This window comes from Elephantulus edwardii, unplaced genomic scaffold (assembly GCF_000299155.1).
Source record: "Elephantulus edwardii isolate Elephantulus edwardi_28Jun2011 unplaced genomic scaffold, EleEdw1.0 scaffold00095, whole genome shotgun sequence".
Taxonomy (NCBI): domain Eukaryota; kingdom Metazoa; phylum Chordata; class Mammalia; order Macroscelidea; family Macroscelididae; genus Elephantulus; species Elephantulus edwardii.
In genome coordinates, this window is record NW_006399845.1 from 60,313 (window position 1) to 80,498 (window position 20,186).

General features: G+C 41.4%; 1 protein-coding gene across 1 annotated transcript; it reads left to right on the forward strand.

Moving 5' to 3' along the window:
- The first annotated feature begins 17,320 nt into the window (after positions 1-17,320).
- Positions 17,321-18,558, forward strand: GPR151 (G protein-coupled receptor 151). Its single transcript, XM_006891192.1, has one exon. The coding sequence runs from the start codon at positions 17,341-17,343 to the stop codon at positions 18,556-18,558; it is 1,218 nt and encodes a 405-aa protein (XP_006891254.1). The 5' UTR covers positions 17,321-17,340.
- The last annotated feature ends 1,628 nt before the right edge of the window (positions 18,559-20,186 follow it).

The following is a 20,186-nucleotide window of genomic DNA, read 5'->3' on the forward strand; positions in this document are numbered from 1 at the left end:
TGGGGGGTGGGGGGAAGGGACGTGGGAATTGTATACTAATGAAGGAATTTTTTTTTCTCTCTTCGGAGGGGGAAGCGACCTGGTGGGGAGGGGTGGAAAGGGAGAAAATCGCGGCAATGAATGAATGGAAATCCAAAACCTCTGTACAAAATAAAATAAAATTTTTTAAAAAATCCTCTTGACTTCTACTAGATTAAGCAAGCATTTTTTTCAAAAAATGCAAAATTCAAGTCACTGTTGGTGGAGAATCCAATTCTTGTTGTCACTGACACACTTGCTCCCATTACCCTCATCACTGAATCAATCCATCTCATCGAGGGTCTTTCTCTCCTGCACTGTCCCTCCACCCTCCCAAGCATGACGTCCCTGTCCAAGGACTGGTCCCCACCTTGCAACATGTCCAAAGTATGCCAGATGAAGCCTCAGAATCCTTGTCTTTAAGGAGCAACCTGGTTTCACCCTCTCTAGTATGAACTGTTTGTTCTCTTAGCAGTTCATAGTATATTTAATACTCTTCTCCAGCACCACAGCTCAAAGGCATCAATTCTCCTATCATCCCTAGTCATTGTCCAGCTTTCTGATGCATAATAGCAATTCCACTAAATTTCTTTTTCTGGTTTCTTTCCAGAAAGAGGACAAGCTCACCATTCTCCCTTAATAAGCAGGTGGCCGGATTTGGGTTTGGTTTGGCTTTTCTTTCCCTTGAACTGAGCTTGTGTGTTACTAACATTTCCCAACAGTCTGTGTAATTCTTGATTTTGCTACATATTAGGGATTGTTTGTGTAGGAGTATAAAATAGTTAGCTGCTTCACCACGTCCTCCTGCCCCATCTTCAGCAGCAATCTTTCAGCCAGACGCCACTGGAGCAGGGTAGCTACGCACACCACCACTCCCCAACCCCGGTAAGTTTCCTGTCGCAATAAACTAATGTCTCTTCATTTTTCTCTGGGTTAGTTTTTCAGTCTGTCTGTGAATATGAACCCTGAAGGACATTTCCTCTGGGGGTGTTCACACCCCAACAGCTTCATCCAAGAGTAACTCAGAATTCCTTCTGATGGCCATTTTGGTCTTTTCTCTCTTGTCTTTTCTTTTTTAAACTTTTTTTAATATTTTTTTATTGGTTGCTTGTTCGCATATATTGTGTTTTACACTATTCTTCACTCACATTGTGTTTCGTACAATCATTCTCATGCATTGTATTTTATAAAATTAATCAGCATTGAACCTTGCCTAGCATCACTCTGTCTTTTCAGGGATCTGCTGGATCTTTCCCATTTTGTTCATCCTCTCCCTCCAACAACCAAACTGTGCGACCCTGTAACTTCATCCCTACCCATCCTCACCTCCTCTACTCCCACCTCTTCCCTCTTTGGGTCCCCATACATGGTTTACTAGTTATCCTTCTAGTTTTACAATAGTGGCCTTATGCAGTTATTCATCCTTATGAGACTGAGTTAGTTCACTCAGCATAATGCTCTCTAGTCTTTTTAATGACTTTTTGGGTCTTTGTTGGTTTGACTTTTGTTTTGTTTTTCTATGTATGATGTCCTGATGTCATACTAGCCTGGTTCTTAGTCATTAATGTTCAGTATAGCAAATCTATTCTTCAAATGGTTTTCAATTTAAACAGTGTAAATGTAAGATTGTATTTTTATTCTCATGGATCATTTTTCATTTTCTATTAGATTCCATTTGAATCTAAATTTAAGTAACTAGTCTGTTCCACAGTTAGCCCCTGGCGTTGTTTTGACTCTTGATAATGAGCTTTTCCACCCACTCTTTTCACATATGGAAACAGTTTGGGCCTTGAGTATTCAGGTGAGGTTTATGTGTATGTTGTTGTTGTGTGTCATCGATCTAAGGACGACTCTTAGCATTCCTGTAACAACGGTTCTGAATGAACTCTATTCTATTCTGTGCCATCCTCACAATCTCTGACTGGAGCCCATTGTTGCTGTCACCCTGTCAATCCACCTCCTTGAGGATCGTCTTCTCTGTCATCAACCCTCCACTTTTGCAAGAATGATGTAAAAACATATGGAACACTTAATGAGTTAGTGTATTATGTGAAAATCACCCATTTTTAAAGGTATTAGAATTTTGTTCCATGATTTATTCAATCATGTGACCTCTAGTCTTATTTCTGTCACCAAGCCTGTGTTTTGTTAATCACCCACACAAACTATCCCTAGAACACTAGATCAGTCACAAACTATGCCTAGAACATTAGGTCAGCCTCTTTCCCATCAGCCAAACAGCTATTATTTTAAGCTGTCACAAGAGGGCATTGCCTGCTAGCCAACACCGACTGGGTCAGAATCTATCCATTTGTGAGCTGTGGAATTACATGAGCTTATTATAAAAATTCAGAGAGAGATATCAGCTGGCCCAGTGGGCAGAAAGCGATGCTACCAAGCCAAAGGTGGGTGACCTTAGATCCACAGCCCTCGGGCCTGTCTTTCATTGTTTTTGTTCAGACATTCCTCTAGGTCGTACAGCCCTGGTGTACAAGTTGCCATACAGCGGTCACTTGTGGTTGCTGTGAGGCTGAACTCTGCGACACTGATGTGTCAAATGTGTCAATGGCTGGTTACCCAATGCGGACAGAGAGTGGGGTGAAGCTCCCTGATTAAAACAAGCTTGGAAGGAGTGGCATCGACTTCCTTAATAGCTTGCCTCTGGAAACCCTATGAACCTGGAGAAAGGATGAGAGACACCCAAGCGTCGAGGACTCTCCTTCATAGGGTTGCTATGAGTCGCCTGCGACTCGACGGCACTTAACAACAACAACATTTTAAACAGATTTTCTCAACGCAACTCATCTTTTGATTTCTTGACTGCAGTTGTTTTTGTAAAGCCAAATAAAATGAAACTGTTGACAATTCCAATCTTTTCTCCATCTATCATGATGTGGTCTATGGCTACATAGTAGTTAGGATTACTGTTTTCTTGATGTTAAAATGTAATTCAGTGATCAAGTTTAGCTTTTAAACTTGGGAGACTGTGGTGTCGCTAGTTCCGAGCAGATCTGACCTGTAGCCAGAATGACAGAGCTGGTTTGCAATGACCATCAGGAGAAGGTCCACATTAAGTACAACATTGATGACACCACTGGAGATCTTATGAAGCTCAATGCAGCCTTCCTACGAAGATGGCGCCAAAAGCGAAGGAAGTCCCTGCCACTCCCAAAGCAAAGGCGTTAAAGGCCAAGAAGGCAGTCCTGAAGGGCATCCACAGCCAAATAAAAAAAGAAGATCCGCATGTCACCCACCTTCCGGTGGCCTAAGACACTGAGACTCCAAAGGCAGCCCAAATACCCCCGAAAGAGTGCCCCCAGGAGAAACAAGCTTGACCACTATGCCATCATCAAATTTCCCCTGACCACTGAGTCAGCCATGAAGAAGATAGACGATAACAACACACTTGTGTTCACTGTGGATGTCAAGGCCAACAGCACCAAATTAAACAAGCTGTAAAGAAGCTCTAACTAAGACACTGATGTGGCTAAGGTCAACACTTTGATTAGGCCTGATGGAGAGAAGAAGGCCTGTGTTCCACTTGCTCCTGACTATGATGCTTTGGATGTTGCCAACAAAATTGGGATCATCTAAACTGAGTCCAGCAGGCTAATTCTAAATAAAAACTTTTCTCACCAAAAAAAAAGTGAACTGACAGTGACTGTAGCAATGGTCCCAAGTGGGTCAGAGATGATGAGGATGACACATGTTAGGCCAGGGTTGAGATCTGTTGTTTATAGGGCTGCTATGAGTCAGACTCAACAGCACTCCACAATAATAGCAACTGACCAAGAAGAATATATTTTCTGTTAGAAAACTATCTGGTTTCACCCCACCCTGCCTATGACAGTAACATTTCTTTTATAATTCCCCATGCCGTTATTATGGTAAATAACTGGTGTGTATACACAAGGGGGAGCTCTGGTGGCCTAGTGGCAAGAAGCTACGTTGCAATCCCAAAGGCATGTGGTTCAAATCTACCAGCTGCTCCATGGGAGAAGGATGGGCAATCTCCTCTCTTGCAATTAATTGCCCCTGAAAACCAGCTGGAGGGTCAGTTATGAGAGGGTTCTGACTTATTGGTACATAGCAAGGCACATAAGACTATCTCTGTGCTGTTTTGTTGTTTTTCAGCTAAATGGCTAATGATTTCGATTTGTTGTTCACTATAGGTCGTGGTCAACTCAGTGAAACCAGCAACAAAGTCAAAGCAAAACTAACAAAGAGAAACTTGTGAATGGGGAAGAATGTAAGACAGTGAGGAGAGCAAGAAACATCAACCTGGCAGCTAAGACTCCCACGTTTCAGCCACCAAAAATCAAGCCAAGACAAGTCCCTTACACTTTTTGATAACCTGTGTCCACATCTGGAAAATAAGCAAAAGCTCCCTCCCAGATCTGACACTCATTCTTTAGGGACAAGAACTTAGCATGGGACTTCCAGTACCTCACTCTAGCAGACTCAATTTTCTGCTTTAAAGATACATGACAGTCAGCAAGTCTGGAAGCATTAGCAAATGCATAGCAAATGGCTTATTGATATAACATTGAGGGGGAAACCACCTCTGCTTCAACTTTCTAACTACCTTATAAGTAAAAGCACAATCAATCAATCTTCCTTTCTTCATCTCCCCTGAGGGTGAGATGTAAGAGTTACAGAGCTGTATGAAGGGCTCCTGTAACACAGCACAGCGGGGGGGGGAGGGCTTACAGAGAAATGTAGTGCCTGGCAGTTCTGGAGGTCAAAGCCCAATATGAAGGCCTCAGCAGGGCCATGCACTCTCTAAAAACTCTAGAGGGGCACAATCCCTGGCCTCTTTCAAGTTTCTGGTGGTTCCTTACAATTCTTGGCATTCCTTGGCCTATCACTCTTCTTTCTGACTCTTCACAAAGTGATTTTCCCTCTCTATCTCTCTGTATTTTTTCTTTTCCCCTTTTATAAGAACACAAGTCATCCTGTATTGGGACTCACACTAGTCCAGTATGACCTCATATGTAATATATCAAAGACCCTATATCCTGAGCCTTAGAAATTTGCAAGCAACCATCCAGGACATAACAATTAGTCTCTATTTACCTGGAATAAAAGGGAACAGAGATAGGGAGTGGCTATCGAATATGTGACTGGTTGCTTCCTGGAATGAATGTCTACTTAACCATAGGATCAGGAGAATTAGATGGTTTGTAAAAACTAACTAGTGAGAATCAACTGGTAAGACCTAGATGGTGCAGCATTACTCAGTATTGTTTGGGACTGTACAGTAATAAAATCTGAAAGTCTATACAAGAATTCTGATCAAAAGAGGAAAATGCAGAACAGAACTTTACATTTTTATGGACTCTTAGAAATATGGAAAACAACCACTTGGCCAACTGACTGGAAGATATCTATATTTGTTCCCATTCCAAAGAAGGGTGACCCAACAGAGTGTGGAAACTATAGAACAATATCATTGCTTTCACATGCAAGCAAGATTCTATAAAGATTATCCAAAAACGACTGGAACAGCACATCAGCAGAGAACTGCCAGAAGTACAGGTTGGGTTTAGAAGGGGCAGTGGTACTAGGGATATTATACCTGATGTTAGATGGATCTTAACTGAAAGCAGGGAATACCAGAGGAATGTATATCTGTGTTTCATTGATTATGCAAAGGCGTTTGACTGTGTGGATCGTAACTGTGGCTGACTCTGAGAAGAATGGGAATCCCAGAACACTTGATCGTGCTAATGCAAAACTTATACTTGGACCAAGAGGCAGTCTTCAGAACAGAGCAGGGAAACACTGCATAGCTCAAAATTGGAAAGGTGTACACCAGGGATGTGTCCTATCTCCATACCTTTTCAACCTGTATGCAGAACAGATCATCCAGGAAGCTGAGCTCTATGAGGAGAAGTGTGGCATCAGAATTGGTGGAAGATCTATTAACAATCTGCGTTATGCAGATGACACAAGCCTGCTTGCTAAAACTGAGGAGGACCTGAAATGCTTTCTGCAGAGGGTCAAGGACTGCAGCCTTCAGTATGGATTGAGGCTCAATGTCAAGAAGACAAAGATTCTCACCACTGGACCAATTGGCAGCATCAGGATGGATGGTGAAGAGATTGAGATTGTCAATTACTGCAGTCTGCTTAGCTCCACAGTCAACACTCTTGGCACCAGTAGCCAGGAAATAAAAAAACTTATTCCGATGGGAAAGTCTGCTGTTAGGGACCTCTCCAGGGTCCTGAAGAGCAATGGTGTCACTCTGGAGACTAAGGTGCATCTGGTACAGGCTATGGTCTTTGCATTCACTTGTTATGCATCAAAAAGTTGGACAATGACTAGGGAGGATAGAAAGAGAATTGATGCCTTTGAGCTGTGGTGCTGGAGAAAAGTATTGAATATACCATGGACTGCCAAGAAAACAAACAGATTCGACCTGGAGAGGGTTAAACCAGGCTGCTCCTTGGAAGCAAGGATTCTGGAGCTTCGTGTGACATACATTGGACATGTTGTAAGGAGGGACAGGTCCTTGGAGAGGGACATCATGCTTGGTAGGGTGGAGGGGCAGTGCAGGAGGGGAAGGCCCTCTATGAGGTGGATTCATTCATTGACTGGGGTAATCAGGATGAGTGTGTCAGAGGCAGTGCAATTGGCATAGGATAGAGCAGGATTTAGGGCTGTTGTACATAGGGTCGCTATGAGTCGCAAGTGACTCAACAGCACATAGCGACTCAACGGCACATAACAACAACAACAGAAATCCTGGAGCCACAAAGCTTAACAAACCAGAAACTATTGCCTTGAGATCATCTTTAAACCTTAAACCAAAAATATTCCCTGGAGTCTTTGTATAATCAATTAACAGTTTGGCTTAACTGGTTAAGAAAGAAACACCCCTGTCTTGAGCATTATGCTTTGTTAAAAAATCAAGTCCATATGGGATCAAAATTACAACAGCACACTGAAAGATCAGAGAAGAATCTTATTGCACAATGAATTGATGTTAATGGAAGATGACAAACTCAGTAAACGGGGGGTGGAAATAGTTACACAACTCAAAGAATGTAATCACTGCCATAGCATTGTACATACACATAAAAACTGTTGAGGTGGTATATCTTACTGCGTGTATTCTCAACAATAGCCACAAACAAATAATAAGTAACTAATGCTAATGGGGGGGGAATAATAGCCAAGAAAATCCTATGAAGCACAGTTTTATTCTGTTTAAAATATAAAAGAACCACTGATATATGGTAGACCATGTTCCTTCAACTAGGTGAGTCAGAAAAGGCTGAAGAGAGAGAGAGATTGAAGGGAGGGAGGGAGGAAAGAAAAGAGAGAGAATACAGTAAGAAGCAGTATATTATGATGTAATGTAGAATGCCAGAATATTAAGACTGCAGCAGCCATGGAAAATAATCAAAAAAATAACGTTGTTGTTGTTATTTGTCATTGAGTTACTTAGGACTCATAGCGACCCTATGTACAACAGCTCTGAAGCCTGCCCTGTCCTGAGACAGTCTCACTGACTCCGACACACCTACCTCCATTGCCCTAGTTACTGTATTAATCCATCTCATCCAGGACCTTCCTCTCCTGCACTGTCCCTCCAACCTTCTGAGCCTGTCATGGACCCAAAGTATGTGAAACGGAGCTTCAAAATCTTAGTCTCTAAGGAGAAACTTGGTTTCACCCTCTCCAAGACAGATCTATTTATTTTCTTGGTTGTCCATGGTATGTTCAAGACTCTTCTCCAGCACCACAACTCAAAGGCATCAATTCTTCTCTCATCATTAGTCGTTGTCCAGCACTCTGATGTAAAGCAAGTAATTGTGAAGACCATGGCCTGGATCAGGCACACCTTAGTCTCTAGACTGACATTGTTGCTTCTCAGTACTCAGAATTGGAAGAACATTCACCAACTACCTACGTTATGCAGATGGCACAACTTTGCTTGCTGAAACTGAGGAAGACCTGAAATTCTTGCTGCAGAAAGTCAAGGACTTTCTTCAATATGGATTGAAGCTCAATATCAAGACGTCAAAGATTCTAACCACTGGGCCAAATGGCAACATTATGATGGATGGAGATGAGATTGAGTTTGTTAACAAGTTACAGCTTGCTCAGCTCCACAATCAACAAGCAAACAATAGCTTTTTAAAAAGACCCTATTTCCAAAGAAAGTCACATCCACAAGGAGCAAAGGTTAGGACTTCAACATGTGTTAGGTGGTGTATCATTCAAACTATAATAACCAGTAGCAAAAAGTAGGGGCCTCTCTGTAGGAGTGACCCCTCAGACCTCACCTGCCTGGAATGAACACTTACCTCAGAGACGCTCGTGCCCACAGCCCAGAACAGCACACTAGACGCCAGCAAGTTGCATGACACTCAGTAGGGGCCTCAGCTAAAGATCCTCTACATAAACCAGGTAAGTGCATTATGACAAGGAGCACAAGCAAGCCCTTGGCCAAAGGCTGTCCAGTGGACCAAGGCTTTCAGCAAAGAAAAACTAGCCATTGGGATCAAAAGTGAAAGAGAGAGAGAGAGAAAACTGCAAAACTAAGTTCTAGCACATGTTGGAGCCAAGAGTGTTCAACACACTCCTCCACCAGCTAACTGACTGCAGCTGCTCAGTGACGTCCAGCCTGCTCCACCTGGAGCTTAACCTGGAACTGACACCTGCCGTAAACAAGGCTAACTTCCCTGACAAGAAGCAACTCTTTACTTGCTGTGATCAATACTGAGCCACTTTTATGGATTGGATTCTGTTGCTCTTGTGCTCAATTGGGTCCATTCCAACCCTTAGCAACCCAATGGAACATAGTAAAACTGTCCCAGAGAGTTTGCCAGGGGGAAGCAATTGCAAGGTCTTTATTTATTTTTTTTATTATATTTTTTGTGTGTGCCGTCAAGTCAGGTCTGACTGGTACAGGAGGAGATTGCCCCTCCTTCTCCAGCAGAGCACCTGGTGGATTTGAATTGCAAGGTCTTTTGACCTGCAGAGCTGCTCATGGGTTCAAACCACTGATCTTTCAGTTAGCAGCTGAATATTTAATCATTATGCAATCAGGGCTACTTACAAACTGAACAGTGTGACCCCCCTCCCCTCAAGAAAAGAAATGTCCAAGACTTAACCTCCGTACAGGACTCAATGTGGAGTAATGCTTAACATATCAGGCTGCTAATGGGAAAGGCAGTGATGCAAATCCATCAGTTGCTCCTCAGGGAGAAGATGGAGTCTCATCCTGTAAATTTACAGTCCCAGAAATCCCACAGTGAGTCCCTATGGACCAGAGTCCCTCAACAGCAATGGGTCAACTCCTGCATAGGTGTGAACCTGCTTCAAAATAAGGATTTTATAAGGATTTTGTCTTTTCTTAAGTTTCTAAAATCACACCAGATTGTGGTGTTTCCTAATCTTAATCCCTACAATATGATTGCATTTCCATGTCAAAGAAAACAAAAATTCTTACCACTGGACTGATAGGCAACATCATGATAGATGGAAAAAAGATTTAAACTATCAACAACTTTATCTTACTTGGCTCCACAATCAACACTCTTGGTACCAACAGTTAGGAGATCAGGAGACCTATTATTGCACTGGGGAAATCTGCAGTTAGGGACCTCTCTAAACTATTGAGGAGTAATGATGTCAGTCTGAGGACTAAGGCGCACCTGACTCAGGCCATGGTCATTCCAATGAATAGGGATGACAGAAGAATAATTGATGTGGTTTTGGAGAAGAACACTGAACATCCCATGGCTGGCCAAAAGAGCAAACAGATATGTCTTGGAGAGGGTGCAGCCAGAGTGTTCTTTGGAGGTAAGAATGATGAGGCTTTACTTAACATATTTTGGGCATGTTGCTAGGAGGGGCTATTCCTTGGAGGGAGATGTGATGCTTGGAAAGGTAGAGGGTTGGCAAAAGAGAGGAAGATCCTCAACCAAGTGGATTGATGCAGTGACTGCCACAGTCGGCTCTAATGTGTCAGGAAGTGTGAGGATAGCACAGGATAAGACAGGGTTCAAATCAATTGTTCATAGGTCCTTATGGGTCATACTCAACTCAATGGCACCACCAACAACAAAGAATCAATAAGATCTTTGCTGAACTGAACTGCACCAATTTCACAATCACATGCTTAAAGAATGGTGTCCCATACACGGTTTATAAATACTAGTCCTGGAACCTCAACTCTAGAGTCAGATGAACAAGATATCCTACCCCAACTCCATCATCTGCTAGTTGCATGAGCTTAGGCAAATTATTTCACCACATTATGCCTCGATTTCATCATCTGTAAAAGGGAAAATACTAATAGGCTTCCTCTTCAAATGTTGTAAAGAAGATCCAGTATTATTTTTCTGGTTCTGAACGAAACATTTCCATAGATATCTGGTAGAACTCTCATTTAAAATCTGCAAAACACTTTCCTGAAATTACAATCATTTTCTAAATGTATAGCTAAAATATCCATAAAATATCATTTTCTCTTTGTCAAAAAAGCAGTCTGAATCAAGGGAGGAGATATTCTAACATTAAACATAAACTTTTTTTTAGTGTAAAAAAAAAGCGCAAACACCCACCATTCATTACCTGTTTCTCTGCACCTAGTTCCCATCTCTGTCCTTATAAGATTGTGTTGTCATTGTTGTTTTTGTTGTTAGGTTTGGTCTACAACTCACATGAACTCACCATCTCTGATAGGCTCCAGCCCGTGTTACAGTCACAGTGTCATTCCATCTCGTGGAGGATCTTCCCGTCTTTTGCTGACCCTCCACGTTTCCCAGAGTGGTATCTTCTAAGGACTAGCCCCTCCCGACCAAATGCCCAAAGTACATGCAAGGAAGTTTCCACCATTCTTTCCTGTAAGAAGCATCCTGATCACAATTCCTCCTACTCCCTTGGCAAAGTGGTATTCCTAAGATTGGACACTATTTCTTGTTTACACTGTTAATTGCGAGTCACTGTGCACTGCGGAAAGGACCCCTCTGTGGCTCAGTGATTAGGTGTTTAGTGGCTAATCAAAAGGTCGGAGATTTGAACATAACAGATGCTCTGCAGTAAAGAAGAGGCAATCGGCTTCTGTAAAGACTTATTTAGGAAACCCTGGGAAGCAGTTCTATATATGGTTTTATTTTTGTTTTCTTTTAGTGTATTGTTGAGACACATATGGTTACAGGTGTCACCTTTCTGTTCACACAGCAGAGCCTGATTTTGTTTCATAGGTACAATGACTACCCAGCAAGAAAGGAAAAGGAAAGAGGAATTGGGGGAAGGGGGCAGGATGAGGGACAGAAAACTCTATCATTGAGGTGCACCCGATCCAAGCCATGACCTTTTCAATCACTTGCCATGTAACTGAGAGTTGGACAGTGAATAAAGATGACCAAAAAAGAATTGAGGCCTTTGAGCTGCGGTGCTGGAGAAGAGCACTGACTGCCTCGTGACTTCCAAGAAAACAAATGAGTATGTCTTGAAGAGGGTACAACCAGGGTGCTTCCTAGAAGGGAAAGAGGTGAAATTTCATCTCATGTACCTTGAGCATGTTGTTAGGAAGGGTCAGTCCTTGGAAACGGTATCATGCTTGGGAAAGTAAAGGGTCAGTGAAGAACGGTAAGACTCTCACTGAGATGGATTGACACAGTGACTGTAATAAGGGGCTCATGTGTGACAGAGATGATGAGGATTGCACAGAATAGGACAAGGTTCAGATCTGTCCTTCATTGGGTCACTAGGAGTCAAAGTCCACTTGATAGCACTAACAACAACAACATATTAGTCAGTTCAGCACTCACCTGTCCATTTATTGTCCTATAGGGACCTCTCTAAAGTACTCAAGAGCAACGGTGTCTCTTTGGAGATGAAGGTGCGCCTGATACAGGCCATGGTCTTTGTAATCACTTGTTATGCATCAGAGAGCTGGACAATGACTAGGGAGGACAGAAGAAGAATTGACGCCTTTGAGCTGTGGTGCTGGAGAAGAGTATTGAATGTACCATGGACTGCCAAGAAAACAAACAGATTCATCCTAAAGAGGGTTAAACCAGGCTACTCCTTGGAGGCAAAGATTCTGGGGCTCTGTCTGACGTACTTTGGACATGTTGCAAGGAGAGACAGGTCTTTGGAGAGGGACATCATGCTGGGTAGAGTAGAGGGACAGCGCAGGAGGGGAAGACCCTCTATGAGGTGGATTGATTCAGTGACTGGGGTAATCGGGATGGGTGTGTCAGAGGCAATGCAATTGGCACAGGATAGAGCAGGGTTTAGGGTTGTTGTACATAGTGTCGCTATGAGTCACAAATGACTCAATGGCACATAACAACAACAACAACAACTGTGATTTTCTGAGAGCTGGACAATAGGGATGACAGAAGAAGTGATGCCTTTGAGCATTGTTGAATGTTGGATAAGGGCACTGAACATCCCACAGATGGCCAAAAGAGCAAACAGATATGTCTTAGAGATGGTGCAGCCAGAGTGCTCTTTCGAGGCAAGAATTATGAGACTTCACCTCACATACTTTGGACATGTTGCTAGGAAGTGCTATTCCTTGGAGAAGGACATGATGCTGGGAAGGGTGGAAGGTTAGCAAAGAAAGGAAGACCCTCAACCAGGTGGATTGACACGGTGACTGCTGCAATGGGCTCTTATGTGTCAGGAAGTGAAGATGGCACAAAATAGGACAGGGTTCCGATCCGTTATTTACAGGGTGACTATGAGTCATACTCGACGGCACCTAACAACAACAATAATTGTGACCTGCATGTTGCTGTGATGTGGAAGTTATTCCACTGGTATTTCAAACCCATCCCACAGTAGATAGGTTTGAGTGATGCTTCCAAACTCAGACAGAGTAAATGCAGGACTGACCATCCACTCCCAAAATAATAGGCCTACAAAAAGTCTATGAGCAATGAAAGGATATTGTATATCATGCTGGAAGAAGAGCCACTCAGGTTTAGAAGAAAAAAATGCAAGTAGAGTCTTCCATCATCATTCAGATAAAGTACAACTTTCAGTCCATGAAGGACCTTCACTTGCTGAAGTGAAAAGATTCAAAATGAGGAGAAACAGCTGCAAACAGCTAATTTTCTATTCCAGTGGATTTTTTCCATTTCCATTTCCAAAACCCCAGTGGAAAGTTTCAATTCCATTGGAACATGGACTGGAATGTATGAATAAAAATCTAGGAAAATTGGAAGTTGTCTAAAATTAAAAGGAATGCATAAAGATAGCCTGAGACACATTGATTATTGGTTGTTTTGAATGAGACAATCACATGATCTACTATACTGGAAATGACAAATTGAAGAGGAATGGTGTGGCATTCATCATCAAACAGTATTTCAAGATCTAGTGTAAAGTAAAATGCTGTGATATGATACTATCCATATGCATATAAGGAAATTCTGTTAATATAATCATTGCTTAACTACACACACCAACAATGAAAGCCCAAAGTTAAGGAATTGAGGATTTCTACCAACTTTCACAGTTTGAAATCAATCGAACATGCAATCAATAGGCATAAATAAAACTTGGTGACTAGAGTTCTGGTGGCCTAGTGGCAAGAAGCTGCACTGCAATACCAGAGGTACACGGTTCGGGCCACAAGCATCTCCACAGAAGAAGAATGGGCAATATCCTCCCGTGCAATTAGCTGCCTCTGAAAAACCACCAGACAGTAAGCTATGGGTTGGTTCCAACTCTATGGTACACAGCAAGAACAATAACGAAAAAGCTGGAAACAAGAAAAGACTGGTAGTTGGAAAATATAATCTTAGAAGGAGAAAAGAAAATACAGTCCTGGTGACAGAAATGAAACTAGAAATTTAATGATAGAATTTTATACAATGAATGATTTTATTAATTACAAATATTTTGCTTTAAAAACAAAGGGAAATACATTTTTAAATGAAAAAAAACCCCACAGCAAAACATAAAGGGGAAACTGGACACATGAACGTCATTTGATGGATTACAAAGAATCAAACTGACTGCATCTGTGAAAAGAATAGTTGGAGACACTCAGCATTATTATCAGTCAAAATCAAGCAGGTGCTAGCCATGGAACAGACCATCAGCTACTCATGTGCAAGTTCAAACTGAAACTGAAGAACATGAAAACAAGTTCACTAGAACCAACATATGACCTTGAGTGTATTCCAACTGAATTTGAATCCATCTTAAAAATAGATTTAACAAGATAAACACTACAACTGAAGACCAGAGGAGTTGTGGAATGACATCAAGGGTCTCATTCATGAAGAATGTAAAAATTCATTACAAAGATAGAGAAGAAAGAAAAGCCCAAAACGGATGGCAGAAGAGACGTTGAAACTTTCATTGGAGTGAAAAGAAGTCAAAACAAGAGGAAAGAACGTTGATGTAAGAGAAAATTTCAAAGGGCAGTTCAAGAAGACAAGTCAAAGTATTAGCATGAAATGAGCAAAGAGTTGGAGTTAAAACCAGAAGAGAAGACACATACTCAGCATTTCTGAAGCTGAAATAACTGAAGAACAAATTCAAACTTTGAGTGACAACACTAAAGGATTCTATGGGCAAAATCTTGAATGATGCAAGAAGCATAAAAAGAAGATAAAGGAAATACACAGAGCCACTGAACCACAAAAACCCCTTGTCAACACTGAACTATTTCAGGAAGCAACATATAATCAAGAGCCAGTAGTAATGATGGCATTGGCAAAAAATAAGGCCCCAGGAACTGATGGAAAATACCAGTTGAAGTGTTTCAGGAAACAGATGCAACTCTGGACTTGTTTATAGATATGGAAGAGATCCATATTTGTTCTAACTCCAAAAAAAAAGTGGAATTTCCAAAAGAATATGAAAATCATTGAACAATATCATTAATGTCACAAGTAAGTAAAATCTTTCTGAATATTATTAAAAAATTGATAGAACAGTACATTGACAAGAAACTGCCAGAAATTAAAGGTGAATTTAGAAGAGGCCATGACACCAGGGCTATCACTGCTGATGTCAGATGTATTTTTGCTGAAAGTTGAAAATACCAGAAAGATATTTGTGTTTTATTGACTATGTAAAGGCATGTGACTGTTTGGATCACAACAAATTATGGCTAATATTGAGAGGAATGGGAATCCCAAAGCACTTAATTGTGCTCAAGAAAAACTTACACCCATACCAACACACTGTGGTCTGAAAAGAACAAGGAGATAAAACATGGTTTAAAATCAGGAAAAGTGTGTGCCAGGCTTGTATCAAAAAATGTGTCACACTGCTGTCAAGGACCCATGTAAAGTTCTAAAGAAAAAGACTAAAGTATGCCAGGTCCAAGGCATAATGGTTTCAATTGCTTCTTATCCATCTGTAAGTTGGGCAGTGATTAAGAATGACAGAAGAACTGATGTCTTTAAATTGCGGTGTTGCCAAAGAATGAATAGTCCACGGACTGGCAAAAAACAAAAACAAATAAAACCAAAAAACAAAACAAAAAAAACCCCAAACCTGTCTTGAAGGAAATTCAACTAGAGTACTCCTCAGAAAGAAGGTTGGCAAAATGTCATCTCAATTACTTTGGCATATTTTCAAAGGAACCAGTCCCTCGGGAGAGACATCATGCTGGGGAAAGCTGAGGGTGAGTGAAAATGTGGAGAACTCTAAATAGAGTGACTACCACAGTGGGCTTGAGCATGGGAGCAGGAGGGCACAGGACAGGGCCAAGTTCAGATCTGTTGTTGACAAGGTAGTTACTTGATGGCACCTAACAACAACATCATACTGGTCAGTATTTAATGAGTTCTAGGATTTGGAGAATTTTTAAATTTTGCAACATTTATGAGAAAACTATCTGTCCTGAAGAGGGTAAAACCAGGCTGCTCCCTACAGGCAAGAATTTCGAGGCTCCATCTTACATACTTTGGACATGTGAACAGGAGTGACCAGTCCTTGGAGAAGGACATCATGCTTGGAAGAGTGGAGGGAGAGCACAGGAGAGGAAGACCCAGCATGAGATGGATTGACTCTATGACTGGAGAAATGAGATTAGGTCTGTCGGAGATGAGATTGACTCAGGATAGGGCAGGTTTCAGAGCTAACGAACATAGGGTCACTATAAGTTGCAGGCAATTTGATGGCACATAACAACATAACAACTGAGAAAAGTAGTGAAAGAAACTTAGCATCAGAATCCATATGGCAGATTCCTCAAGTTTTTTTTCTTTTTCTCAGCTACACTCAGGGCAGGTCCTCATGCATCCTCTTAGCCTCCTTTCAGCTTCCTCAGAGTATCCACAGCCCATTTTAAGACTTCAAGATTTGCCCTAGAATCATTTTACCCTAGACTTCCCATCTTAAAAAAATGTCACTTTTCCATACAAATCTTACACATTTTCCACATAATTTTTTAGTTTTCCTTAATTTCTCATCTTCGTAAATCCTTTAGTAATGACTTTTGCTGAAAAGCAACTTAACCCGTCATTTGGCTGACTTTGTTCCAATCACGTTGAAAAGTATGTAGGCCTGTTCGAATTCAGAGCTCTAAAATCCCCTCTAAAAACCTCACAAAAGTTAGGTCAACACGATTTGTTTCCTTTACAAGGACTTTCTAGCTCTTGTTTGTATTTTTCAGTTGTCTAGTGTCAGCCAACTCTAGAGAGGCAGAGAGGTGAATGAGGTTTGAGTGGAAGAAAGCTCTAATCTCTCCAGAGGGAGGGGCAACAGCATTGGTTGTTAAAAGCACAGTCTATCACTATCCCTTGAGAACTTGTTAGAAATGCAAAGTACAGCCCCCATCTCACACCCACCTACTAGATCAAGCCAAACAAGTGACTCTGTTACAAGCTGGCATTTAAGGGACTTGATGGCTCAAAGCAGTGTTCACTGGAGTAACAAACCCAGTTGGGGTTTTAGAAAGAACGGATTGAAAACAGTTCCCTTCCTCTAGCTCTAGTGACCCTCCCAGAACATGTGTCGCACCCACACGTATGCTCTTTCATTTAGCATTTACGGGTATTACTTCGCATTGCTCCACAGGGCTGACGATTTGGTGTTAGACTTGCTAATGAGCAGGAGCTTGGGCCTCCTGCTGTCACTCAGTGCAGTCGCCTTACAGTGCCAGCAGCAGACAGAACTCAGCACTCAATCTTCTGCAATCTGCTCCCAGGAAATAGGGAAAGGGAGGGTCCTCCAGTAGTGTCATTTGACACTGGCTGACGACAGCTCTTTCCCATGTTAAAGAAGTCAGAGAGACAAAGACTAAAGCAGCAGCAAACGTCTGTAAAGAGCAGCTGGATGGAAAAGGTGATGCGCACAACTTTCGCAGACTCCAACTCCAGCACCATGAACGTGTCCTTTGCCTACCTCCACTTTGCAGGCGGTTACCTGCCCTCTGACTCCAAGGACTGGAGGATCACAGTTCTGGCTCTCTTGGTGGCTGTCTGCCTGGTGGGCTTCGTGGGAAACCTGTGTGTGATTGGCATCCTCCTACACAGTGCTTGGAAAGGAAGGTCATCTATGATCCATTCTCTGATTCTGAATCTGAGCCTGGCTGATCTCTCCCTCCTGCTATTTTCTGCACCGGTCCGAGCGAGGGCATACTCCAAAGCCGTCTGGGACCTAGGCTGGTTTGTCTGCAAATCCTCAGACTGGTTCATCCACACATGCATGGCAGCCAAGAGCTTGACAATCATAGCAGCAGCCAAAGTGTGCTTCATGTACACACGCAACCCGGCCAAGCAAGTGAGTATTCACAACTGCACCATCTTGTCCATAGTGGTGGTCATCTGGTCTGCGGCCAGCCTCCTAGCTCTGCCTGAATGGTTTTTTAGCACCACCAGACATCACGCAGGTGTGGACATGTGCATCATGGATGTGCCTGCTGTAGCTGAAGACTTCATGTCTATGTTTGGTAAGCTCTACCCTCTCCTGGTATTTTGCCTTCCATTACTCTTCGCCAGCTTTTATTTTTGGAAAGCTTATAGCCAATGTCAGAAACGAACTAAAACTCAGAATCTCAGAAATCAGATCCGCTCGAAACAACTCACAGTAATGTTACTGAGCATTGCAATCACCTCCGCAATTCTGTGGCTGCCCGAATGGACAGCATGGCTGTGGGTATGGCATCTCAAGGCTGGAGGTCCAAGCCCACCACAAGGCTTCATAGCCCTGTCTCAAGTCCTAATGTTTTCCATCTCTTCAGCAAATCCCCTGATTTTTCTTGTCATGTCAGAAGAGTTCAGGGAAGGCTTGAAAGGTTTATGGAAATGGATGATGACCAAAAATCCTCCAACTGCCTCAGAGTCTCAGGAAACAGCCGCTGGCAACCCAGAGGTCCTTCCTAGCAATGTCCTATCTCTTCCATCCCAAATCCTTACTCCAGAGAAAGAGAAACCTGGCTCGCTCTCTTCTGGAAAAGAGAATGCTGAGAAGGGAGAGATTCCTGTTCTCCCTGATGTGGAACAGTTTTGGCATGAGAGGGACTCAGTCCCTTCTGCACAACAGAATGACCCTATCCCCTGGGAACATGAAGAGCAAGAGACAGGGGACTGTGATAAATAGATTGCTTCAATGCAGAACACATTGTGACTATTGTCTTTTACTTGTACTCATGTTTATCAATATTGTTGAATTTCCCATATAAATTACTGCAAAAATTAGGAACTACAAAAAAGTTTCATATTCTGCATTTTCAAATTATATAAATTAGCTAAGTAGAAGATTGTTAAGTATAATTGTAGAATTAGTACAGAGCTGTCCCTTTTAAGAACTGAATGTGTGAAGATACTTGATGTGACTACAAAGCCCAACTATTACAATGATTTTTCACAGGGCTCCCCATAGTGAGGCTGAAGTTTTGTTTTTTTCTATCAGCTTCTTCCCTGAACCTTGACATCACTTTTCATCCACATAATTAAAAGTCAATACCTACTTCCAAACAATAGATATTTTTTAACACATGGATGAATAAATGTTAATGAGTTATCATTTATTTAGTATGTATTACTTGAAAATCCACATCAGATGGTTTGTGGTTTTTTTTCCCAAATAAATAACAGAACAAACATTGAATTATTCCAATTCTGGGATAATTTCAAAGAAGGGTTATTTTGGGTTCTAGTCAATTCAAATTCTTCCTTATATAAAGCCTGAATTTTGATCTTTTTAGAGCCCTCTCAATCACCAATCTGGACTTACTGACAGAATTTGGTATTTTGATATGGAGAGAGATAAAAACGTTTTTCTCAACTGTCAACACTTTAAAAATGTAGGAGTCCTTTTTCTACTAGCTGAAGTATGTTCTTTCCTGTTAACTTATCTCAAGACAAACTATAAATTATGATTAATTACATATATTTCATTGACCCTCAAATATAAAGTGGGATGGAGAAAGTGATCTTGTGAAATGGTCTTAAACTTGCCCCTAACTATGAACTTGAAAAATATCTCAGGTTAAGTTAGAAAAATGAACCATTGTTAATGGGGCAGGGGAGATTTAAATAAAAGAAAAAGGAAATTCAAGCCACCAGAAGACAAATTTGGCTAAGAAGCTCAGAAGCAATGCAGGAAACAATAAAACTAAATTTTGTGTTCCCAAATACAAACATATCCGATAAAACAGGACAGATACATTTAATTAAAAGATAAATAAGGCATCTTATTCATAATCCCTGCTTTATACTGAACCTCTGGAGTATTTTCACTGGGGAAATCGATCAGAAATGTCTTTAGGCAAGCAAGCAGAGTTTGAAATATAAAGAATACACTATGGAACTCTATAAATACTGAGGCTCAAAAAAGGAAACAGTCTAATTAAACCTAAATATTCTAAGAATTGTTTTGTGATGAGACACTTACTCATTGGGATTATCTCCAAAATGGTCTGTGATAACTGTTTAAAGATTTTTATGTTCATTATATGTACTAAATGTAGAATGCGTGTGTGTTTGTGTGTGTATGAAAAAACTCACTTGTAAACAAATAAAAATGTTTTACTTCAGATTGTTTGGGGGAGTTTAACATTGCCTTTATCTTGAAGAATCATTTCAAAAGCATTATTTGGCATAGATCTCAGAATAAACTAAAACACATAATAAGAACCAATCAGGATGCAGGTATTAAAGTATAATTACATTTGGCATTTCATTAAGAAACCCCTGATACACCCATCAAAAAATCTATAAAGAAAT